The sequence below is a fragment of the Argiope bruennichi genome, chromosome 6, assembly GCF_947563725.1.
Source record: "Argiope bruennichi chromosome 6, qqArgBrue1.1, whole genome shotgun sequence".
Taxonomy (NCBI): domain Eukaryota; kingdom Metazoa; phylum Arthropoda; class Arachnida; order Araneae; family Araneidae; genus Argiope; species Argiope bruennichi.
Window position 1 is genome coordinate 16,457,977 of NC_079156.1, and position 11,631 is coordinate 16,469,607.

The 11,631-nt window shown below is 25.2% G+C and overlaps 1 protein-coding gene across 1 annotated transcript; it reads right to left on the bottom strand.

Moving 5' to 3' along the window:
• Positions 1-232: 232 nt before the first annotated feature.
• Positions 233-10,707, bottom strand: LOC129972509 (39S ribosomal protein L52, mitochondrial-like). The gene is made up of 5 exons (XM_056086664.1): positions 10,601-10,707; positions 8,314-8,395; positions 5,632-5,699; positions 2,652-2,716; positions 233-418 (listed from the first exon to the last, which is right to left on the bottom strand). Exons 1-5 carry the CDS (start codon positions 10,635-10,637, stop codon positions 284-286), a joined length of 387 nt encoding a protein of 128 aa, XP_055942639.1. The 5' UTR covers positions 10,638-10,707; the 3' UTR covers positions 233-283.
• Positions 10,708-11,631: the final 924 nt, after the last annotated feature.

Sequence of the window (11,631 nt, forward strand, 5' to 3'; positions counted from 1 at the left end):
AAAGATTCAGCAAAATCGCATTTCTCGAATATTTTTGACGATTACTATATTTTCTCAATACTTCGTACAAGTGAAAGTAAAAAATAACTACTCAAAGGTACTGCAATTCTTCCAAGCAAGGTATAGGCTCAGGATTTCTTTATCTTACTGTATCATGATTTTAAACAGAAGTACTATAGAGATGGGAAATACTAGGAAAGTTCAAAGCCATAAGTGCAAATGACAAACAATCTTTTCTACTTTCAATGATTTATTGATACTGTACATCTAAAACAAAAATTATTTAACTAAAACGTTCTCCTTTGGGCTTTAATCTATTCTGTATTGCTTTCTTTCTATTTGCCTCCTCTGTTGCAGCCTTTTGACGGTTGAGATCAAAGCATTTATCCACTTCTTTGCTGAGTTTAATAATATTATCCTACACAAGAACAGTAAAATAAAATTTAGTGAAATATTTTGAAGTCTGTCAAAAATTACTGAAGAATTATCAAAAATTCAAATAAAAAAAGGGAAATAATTTCATATATATTATTGAAAAATTGTAATCCTGCTGATTACAGTCTGTTAAACATCAGATTGCAGCTGGTACAATTTTAAATAAGACATAAATTGGAAAAACTTTCAAGTGTAAATAAGAAATTAGTAACATAGTGGTAGGTTTTTAGTTGTGTAATTACATGCAGTTAAAGATATTTGAAAATACATTTGCTGTATAATGCAAGCATTTAAACTAGTTTCATTGAATAAATAATATTAAATGGAGTGATAGTTAAAGAGTTAAATGGCAGAAACATGAATGCAAAAAAAAATCAATAAAAAAACATCTGTTAAATGAATGATAAAACTTAGTTCTAAAAATATTCTGCAAATTACAAAAAAAAAAAAAAAAAAAAAAAAAAAAAAACTAACTAACTCAGAAAGCATTTGGGAGCTCAGTGAGGATTAAATTACAGCAAAGTAAATAATTACCATAGTATAAAACCATAAAAAATTATCAATGCTATTAAGATTTAACTTTTAGATTAAGAATTGAGAAATTCACTTCAAGAGGAAAGAAGAACCCATAAGCTTTTGCTTCCATTTCAAAAACCTATGGGGATTAAATATTGTTATCTTCCATCACTAAAAACATATTTAATCATAACAAGCATAATGATGCACGGAGCAAAGAGTATAATTATATACAGAATGATTAGGCACCATGCAGATTAACAAATTACACAAGGAAGGGAATGATTCAATTATCATTCCATGAGCCCAAATGCAGAAAAAATTGTCATCATTGTCTTTAAGGAAAGATCAAAACACATATTCTGACAAATATTTTACATTTTGAAATAAATTATTAAACAAATATTATACATATGCGTACTTACATTTATCTTTCCCTTCCATCAATGACCACTTGATCTAAGCATATTTTTTAATATAGCTGCATATTTCATTTGGATTTTTTTCTCATAAAGAATTAATGCATATTCTTTTTAATTGAACAACTGGGCAATAAAGTAACTAAATTTTGAAAAATGCAATTCATCATATTAAAATAAAATTTATTTTGAATATTAAATATAACAACTTTTAAATAAAATTATATCAAGCAGTATTTTATTTTTCTTTAAATTTATATGGTAATTAAATTATTGTCTAATTTAAAACTAATACTAATTTAATTTAAATTTAAATAATCTAGTCTAATTCTAATTTAAATTGCTATCTAATTTGTAATTATTTATTGTCTAATTTAAAACATTTCAATTTAAATATTTTCTTATATGCCTAAATTATAAATAACTTCCCAAGAGTTCGTTTCAAGTTATACACTCCTAAAATCAATAAAAAAAAATCATTCATTTGTGTGTGTGTGTGTTTACAATAACTTTTTCAATGAATGTTAAAGTTGGGGAAAAAGAATAAAGGCAATAAGAATTTTTCATGAATTGTTAAAAAAATTAAAGCACTTACACAAATCAATCTAATACTGAGATTTAACTTTTAAAAGAATCTTTTATGAAGTGATTTTAAACATTCTTTAGCATTTATATTAAAATAACATTATGATGCATGTTCATACAGGATTCTTATATCATAATTATATTAACACATTGATTCTATAATAATATGTATTTACAGTTTAATAAAATGTTAATCAAATTTATACGATGCATCGAGTCATTTCTACAGTTTGTAATCATATCGCATTAATGTATTTGAAGCACTTATTTATAGAAGAAATGCTATTTAAAAAATTTCATCAAAAATGATAGTTTCTGAAAAAAAAAGGCATGATGTTAATGAGGGTATTTTTAATAATAATAATTTGTGCATGATATGAAGTATCTAACTTTAATTAGGCTTATATTCAAAAATCCTTCCAAATATAAGAATTATTGCTTAAAACTATGTAATATGAAAAACATTAATTATTTGAAATAAAATTATCTGATGCAATGATGATAATACATAAGTCATTGATGATGCTATATAGCAAAGGAAATAAGAGAAAAAAATTGAATATCATCACAGTAGGCTTTATATATGATGTAAAAAATAGGGGGGGGGGGAAGTAGAGTATCAGTATCTATTCTAAGTATCAGTATCTACTTCTTGTTTTGTAATAAAGTGTCTTTGTAGCAGAAAAAGAAGCTTACCATATATTCTTTCTGCAGTTTTATTCTTTTCTTCTTAGCTTCTTGAAGAGGAGCAGGTCTTCCATCTAAGATAATTAAAAAGATATCAATAACTTGACATATATTGTTCACTGAATCAAGCATTTAAATATCTAGAAGACTGAGAACATGGGTTATAGTATTTTGTAGAACAAACGCCATTTGATTTAAAGATAAAACGTTCAAATTTGCCTCAGCTGTGCAAAACATATTAATATCTCAAATAAGAAAATGACGTTACAGAACAATTGGTATGATTAAAAAAAAAAATTTAAAAAGCACAACACATAAAATTTAGTCACTGATATGAACATTTTAAAGGTAAATATGAAATTAAATTATAACTTAAATATTTCATGAAGCATAATTGCATATAATGAAAACATAGATAAAATTGTAAAATGCTCATAAAATGCAAATGTAAATTCTAAAATATTTGTAAATGTACCTTAAAATAAAATGTATGTAAATTTTTGTAAAATATACATAAATATGTCCAAGTACTGCTATCTAGTGGTCAGACAAAAAAAGTGTTGCATATTGCTCAACTTATTAGTTAATGATAGAGATCTATGAAACAAATGAAATTAAGAAAAAGATAAAAATTAAAATTTCACCATGCAAATTTAACCTGTCTCAATAAATTCAGCATAGTCCTTTAAGTCTAGATTCATCCATTATTAAAGTTTGCATCATTTTATATTTTGTTGTTATTTGAAATAACAGCCTTTTCAGGCTTTCTTCATAAAATTGACAGAAAAGTGCATTGGCTGAGATGCAAAGAGATAAAATTATGAAGAAACAACAGAGTTGTAATAAAGACTATTGCGTAGAAATTCGTACATATTTTCCTTATCTTACTAAAAGGCATTGTCTGAGAATTTGGTGCAATGAAAAAGTAATATGCATCCAAAGCTTACAAACTTTTAATGCTATTCATCTCATCAGTTATCAGAACAGATTCACCTAACTGGCTTATATCAAATAAGTTAACTCATCAGAGCCAGACTATAATATATAAAATGGTTCTTCATTGAAACATAAAATTCAATAAAACGCTTGTTATTTAAATGTTTTTAACCTTTTCCTTACATTGTCTGCTATTTTTATCTAAACATTTTTTTTTTCAAAAATTTAATAAACCTGTTTTTATTTTCTGATTCAATCCTCTTAATAATCTCTTGTAATATGTATATTATACAAGAAAATTGCAATAAAAAACTCGGCCACACCTGATCAGACATATAGTAAAATTATCTAAGTCAATAAATTTGGCTTTTAATATTTGAATAAATCTTACAAACAAGAGCATGAAACTTTGTATCTTTACAGGTGAGCGAAAGAAAAACATTTCACTCATTGACATTTTTTCACTACAGAGGCATATAAAAATTTGATTGTAATTTTTTATCATCATCCTCTACAGAAGTCAAAGTATTTTCAAGTATTTGGACACCTAAATTGATGAAAATTTGTAACTGGAAGTCTGTGTCTAATTGCAATAATTGAGGAAATAAAAAAAGATCCTATAAATTCATCATAAAAATTTAATGGTAATATTGTAAAAAAAAGAGGGGCCCCCATTGCCTTTTGGCAACCCATATGTTCAAACCTTATCTGCCACTGCAAGTCAGTGGTATGAAAAAGTGGTCTGACTTTTATTATTTCAACAAAATTTTCAAATATTAAAAATAACTTTGAGCACTCATAGAAGAAATGTACGAAAAACATGTTACTCTTTACAATTTTTCTCTCTGAGATTCAAGTAAGAAATTAATTTTTGTAGCTTTTTCTTATCAACATCTATAGAAACCAAAGTTTTTTCATACATTTAAGTACTTCATTTGATGAAACTTTGCATTTTTGCATTTGAAAATGTATACATAATTGCAATATATATATATATATATATATATATATATATATATATATATATATATATATAATCAAAACACAGAAGTTTGAGTACTTCTATTTAACAAAATTTTAAATAATGACATGACATTGCGCTATTAACAGAAACTCAGAGGGCTTTCTTATGGTGGTAATGATTTACCTAAAATTTGAATATAATGATAAATATGTTTGCATTTACGCCCCATAAATTGAATAATTCATTGCATGATGAGTAGAACATCTTGCAATATACACATATATATACTGCAGTTTGCAAAATTTTAGTATGCACAATATAACACTGAAATTTCATGTAAAAAAATCAATATATAAAGTAAAGAATTAGTATCTAGAAACTGAACTGAAAATAAAAATGGACATATATTTCTTCAACATATTTCAGCACTATTTATATTTTACACTTAAAATATGGGATGGCAAAACTGTTTGCAGACATTTGCAATAATTTTTTTAATACTTCATAAGTTATGTTCTATGAAATAGAAATATTTCAAACCAAACAATCGGAAAACTAAATTTATCACTTTTCTAAAATCAATAATTACTCTTTAATCATGGCAGATTATCAATATTCTACTGTATATTTAACTATCAATGATTACTGTATATATAATTTAATGCACATATTACTACATAACCAAATGCAATAGCATAATTTTTGTAATGAAGCAGCGATTTAGAAAAGCAAACATGTATTTATTATGAATTCAAATTATTATTTTTTTAATAAAATCTTTTTACAGCAATTTAAATTCAAATTCAAAAACATTAATTTCTATGCTGTAATTGCTTTTGAATTTTCTTACAATTATCTTTAATTTATTTACATACTAAAAGCTGATACTTAACTGTCTCAAATTGCTGTTTAAGCCATTCTTTTAGTTTGAAAATACAAAATCTCCTATCTAAGCTAATAAAAGTTTAGCCTTCTTTTTTTGCTTTGAAATTCAACAGTGATATTTACATATTATATTTCACATATATGGTTAATATTCGAATTTACTAACAATTATTTCACCATTATGAAAGTTAAAACTTCAAGTACCTGCATAAGACCAATCTGGTAGATCTGTCATAGGACCATATTCTCTTCCTTTGGCTGGCAATCCTTTTCTGAAAAGAGAGAGAAAATGTTATGTTGTTACTTGAGTTTAAAAAAAAGTATGACAAAAAAGATAAACAATAAATTATCAAATATTTCCAATAAATAAATATAAGGTATTGTTCTAAAAACAACTTCAGAGATGCCAAAACTAGTATTTCGGAGAAACAAGATTCAAAAATCAATGCCATCTAAAATTTAATTTTTGGTTGTTCAGCTATTTGATGAAATGATTTCTATTCATCTCATTGTGTGTAAACAATTGAAATAAATTTTGAATTTTTTTTCTAACAGGATTACAACTGGATCCTCAAATTTAGCATTGAAATTATAGAATTCATAATAAATTAAATATATTAAAAATATTACATAAAATAATTAATCATATAGAAACATAACTTTCAAGCCTTTTTATACATTAAAAAAAATATTTTAATGCATTATTACTAGGTTATCAAAAACAGTGAATTTACTTATTTCTACTACCTTAGAAAATTTTGATAAATCTTTGCATTTTCAACAACTTGATAAATTTGAAAATATTCAAGTAGGTCAGAGACAAAAAAAAAAAAAAAATCATAATTACAAACTACATGTTATTTAAGCAGTCATAAAATATAAGAAGGAGCAAGAGGGAGCTTCAAATGTGAACTTAATCTTTTTCAAGAAATGACATAATACAGAAGCTGGAAACAATTATTTCACAGAAAAGCAATTTAATAGAACAAACTTTATAGAAAAGTCTAATTATTTTGTCTTCATACTATGCTATTTTACTTTCTTTTTTAATTAAAACGGGATCAGATTTTTTTATAGATAACTTTTATTCTAAAATACAGTATATAATGAAAAGCATTAAAACTGCAATCTATACAGCTGAACTAAGTTTTTTGTTTATTTATTTCTCCTGTACTATTTAAAAGCTGTTTATTTAAGTTTATATTGATAATTTCCTAAAACTTATAATCAGCATTTTTAACATTCCTGAGATTTGAGTAAATAATATAAATATGTCCAGGCTATTCATTTGAAAAACAAATCTTTTAGATCTTAAAGCTACAGAATAGAAATGGCAGAGCACTTAAAGATTGTGAAAGTTATATTTTTCTGAAAAAAGTGTTACCGCCTTTCTTTCCTTATTATCTAATATCAAAGATCCCTGTCTGTTGTATAACTGATGTCTTGCAGTAATATAAAATAAATTGGTTCAAATTAGTTTAAAGATTTATTAATTTTATTAAATCTTGGATTTTCAGACCATTTCAAATGATTCCTGAAGCTTATCTTGCTACAATATATACTTACTATGTGTGTATACATGAGAGCTTAATTAAAAGCAATAAGATACATAAAGCCATTCTTAACTGCAAGTAATTATCCAAATAGATAACTGATTTGAATCATTTTAACTAATTACAAAATTTCACTTAATTAAAAAATAAATTAATTTAATTGCTGGTGTAGAGATGAATGTGTTCAAATATTATCAGTATTGTAACACTGATTGATTTTTTTAAAAATCCAAGAAATAGTACAATAGCATCAGAAGGAAATTCTGCTACAATATTGGATAAAAATAAATATTTTTGCAAGACTATTACCATTCAAAATTAAGAAATATGTAGATAATAATCACAGCAGTTTCATTAAAATATAAATTATGTATTATAAGAAATTAATAAAAACTTTTTTGTATTTCTCATTTATTAAAATACATACCTTTTAATTTTGATAAAACATAAGACTTATTGTATGAAGAAGATTCAATAATTAAGAAATGAAATTCCCAGCTTAGAATTAATAGAAAGCAAAATGAGCAATCAAACCTCATGAATTGTCCATTTTGAAATTTCCCTTAAATATTTATGAAAATAAAAACTATAATATTGATGGACACAAGCCAATTTGTATTCTTCTTCTTGTAGGTACAAACAGAAAATCTAATGAAACTTGGCAACAAAATTCAAGCTTGGTGATAGAAAATTAGCATCACCCAACTGAACAAAGAGCAACATATTAGGGATAAAACTGAGGAAACGAATATTTCAGATAACAATGATTGGATTTATACTAATAGTATGAAGCCACAAATATGTTCCTGAAACTAATAATTATGTAGAAGCCTGGATGTTCTTAACTTAATAAAATTTCTTAATATCATTTCTTAAAATGATCAAGAATGTAGAATGATGGGTAGAAAATGTAAATTAATGGCAATACTCTTACAGAAACATTTTGTATGTCGCAGCTACATAAAATAGTTACATTTTTAAAAATAATATTTTGTTTACTTCTTACTCAAGAAGAAATTTAAAATATTTTTTTCAAAATAGTACATTCTATGCAAACTCAGTAAAAACAGAAAACATAATACAACTGATGAAAATAATTGAACTAAGGATTAAATTTTGTTTTTTTCTTGTCATTAATAAGTAGTTTATAAAACTGTAAAAAGGATTTTGAATATAAAAAGATATTTTTAATAAAAATTGTATAGAATATTTCAAAAGAAAAATTCTAGTAATTTTCAAGATACTTCATAATTATAAATATTTCTTATTGATTTTTCAGGACGTTTTTGCACACTTATACAGAGAGTTTCCTAACTACATAATGAAAATTTACCTTAGTCTCCAGCTAGCTACAGATTCATATAAAACTGAACTACATTGCATTTGTCTGCTTATTATCCTCTGGGAAGGAATAGCTACAAAATATAAAACATAATAACTTTATACATATACAATATAAGCTGAAAAATAAATATCACAAATAATAAATTAAATTTTATGAATTAAATTTTACCTCTGCTTATGCATATAGCTGTTGTTTACATTTTAGGGGATAGAAAAAGGATTATAATAAGCATATTTCAATATTGCATTAAAGCAGTCTGAAATATTTAGGGGGAAACAAAATTTCATTTCACAAACTCATTTCTAACTGAAGATATAACATTTATAATTCATTATATACATAGCCAATTTATTTTTAACAATACAAGGTTTCTGCAACTTAAGACTTTTCATATTGAATAATATGTTGTAAGCTGGATTTATAACTGTCATCAACATTTTAATTCATACGGATTATAAATTCAGACATCAAAATACAAAATCTATGAATATTTAATTATAATAAAGATTGAAAAAACATACAAAAAATACTATATCCCATACAATCCATCCAGAATTATGTGATTACATTATCTTTTTTTTTTTTTTTCATGTATTTGATTGAAAGTGCAGATGGTCATAAACTACATTATTACATCTACTACAATAAGATGTACATTGATAATTTAATTATTTTTAATTAGCTACAAAACAAAATTTATTTTGTTATAGATTAACTTATTAACTAATAATAGTATTAACCATAATTTATAAAGAAAAGTTAGAATAAAACAAAATTTGTAGAAATAAATGCAATGATTATTCCTATAATTATTCTAAATAAATTTACAGTAAAATATATCACTATTTTCTCTAATACAATGAAATGCTAAAATCAGTTATTTCACATTTAAAGTTTTTAATTTAAGATAAGGCAGGAAATTAACAGAGATTAATAAGAAAATTCTAATTAAATATATTGAAATTTAACTATCTAAACAAACGATTTAAATCATAATTTTATCATTGATTGTTAAAAATAACAATTAGTACAGAAATAATTTCAAATAACTATGACCATTAATTTAATCACCATTTCTGTAACTAAGAATAAAATGTGTTATTACATTTGGTTGAATTCTAGTTTAGCATTGCCATGTGTTTATCACCAATATGGTAACCCAGATAAGCAGGTGGAATAAATTTCCTAGTCATAACAGAAATGCATAAATTGGAACTTTAAGCGAAAGCTGTCATCTCCTAATGGCAGATAGTTTTTCTAATAACACTAAAACTGATTTGGTTACATTTCTTTTTTCTTATTGAATTGCACATCTACTAAAGCAATTTTGTAAGAAATAAAAATTAAAAATAACCACAAATTCAACCAAAATTTCAAAATTCAAAGGCGATTCATTATATAAAAACTTCTTTTTCAAAAGGTTCAAAAAGAAGTCTTTATTGATAGAAACATCATGATCAATAAAGCTCATAATTTTAATTTAAAAAAGTATGATTGTTTCATAATATTGTATATCTGGTGAGCCATTTTAATTTGCAACTTTGCACTGCTGCCCTCCTTGGTGAGGTAAAAGTCATACTATACTAGGACTTTACTTTATTTTTATTAAGTAATTTTAAATTTCATCTCCAAATATAAATATTTCTTTTCTCCAAAGTCCAGGATTCCAAACATATTTTTCAAACTATAAAACAACTGCCCAGCAGAGAATCATAATTTCATTAGGAAATTTTTTGGTTAGCAGATACTTTCATACTTAATGTAATTCAAGGTTAAATCAATATTTTCGTAAACACATTGTAGACAATAAAATCTAACATAGACAACAAATCTATAATTACAACTTTATATTATGATATACAATGGCATAAAATATTGAAAATCTAACTTTCATATACATTATCTAAAAAATTCTTACGCTGAAGTCAGAAAATTTATACTGACACTTAATTTGTGACTAAGTTCAGATTATATAGTAGTGCATTCTAAGTAAAAATGTAGTAATTGGTGGTAATAATAAAACAGAACACTTTTTGAATTTATTCACTTTAATAAACGTCTTTTTAAACCTATATTACAGAACGATTTCTAATTCGTAGTTAATAATTCACTTACAAGAGCTGTACATCAATAATTTTAACACCTTTACATTTGTTTTTATCACACAAAAAATTAGTTTAAAATATTGTGTTTGTTTTCTGCTATTAATAATGAGAAGTTACGGCAATTTCTTTTATTTGTTTGTTTAAAATAAATAAAATCAGAAGATCCTTACCAATGCTCTTTAATAACATTATTTGTTTACAAACCATCTTTGTTGTTTTGTTATTCTGTTTAAATCATTTCACTTCATTTCATTATTTCTTTCTCATTTCAATTCAGTTGTCCAATCGCATTCTGTTCATTCAAACAGCATCAGAGGCTTTTTATCTAAATTTGTAAATAAAATTTTCTTGTCTCCCTTATAAGAATGAGGTAATATTACTTTCATTCTCTACGTATAGTTTACGATAACTTTTCTTGAATCAGGATCAAATTCAAATTGCATGTTACCTGCCTTTTATCATATTTTCAACAAGCAACACACATGTCTCATCTTTTAATTTGCATTTTATAATGAATACACTGCCATATATCGATCAATTCTCTAACTATTTTTTAATTGCCAGAAAAACGCATTCTACACAAGTAGTCACACAAAAGAATTTGATCTAAGATGATAATTTCTAGAACAGATATCGATACAGTGCTGCGATCCTTGCAGTACCGTATTTTGAATACAATTTTTGCATTTTAATAGTTTTCATGAAAACTTCCTCCAATAAAAAGGATTCAAAAATGTTTGAGTCGTCAAAAAATGATTACCCAGTCATTAAATTTTAAGTTCCTGAAAAGTTTAATTAAGAGAAAGTAAATCGGCAGCGTTCTTATGGCCTTTATGGAATGTTAGTCTTATGGATTGATAAGAGTTTGTATTTCTTTCACACGATTTACCACAACTAGTTTCTAACAAACTGAACTGTCTTTAAGACAATTCAATGGTATACCGGAATCAGTTCAGCAAAATACATCAGTCTGAAATGTGTAAAAAAACGCTTTAAATAGATCGCCATGCGAAGTACAAGAGCTCCATGAAATTCCGACCAAGGTAGAATCAATTTCTTTAAAAGCTTGTTTTGGAGATTGCAATCTAATCTATCTCGAAAGTATTTTTTTCTGCCTAATGTAGACCAAAACATTATAAGCTTTGGTGCTTAAGTCCCCCTCCTAAAGAACCTGAAACTTTCATGTTAAATTGAAGTATCT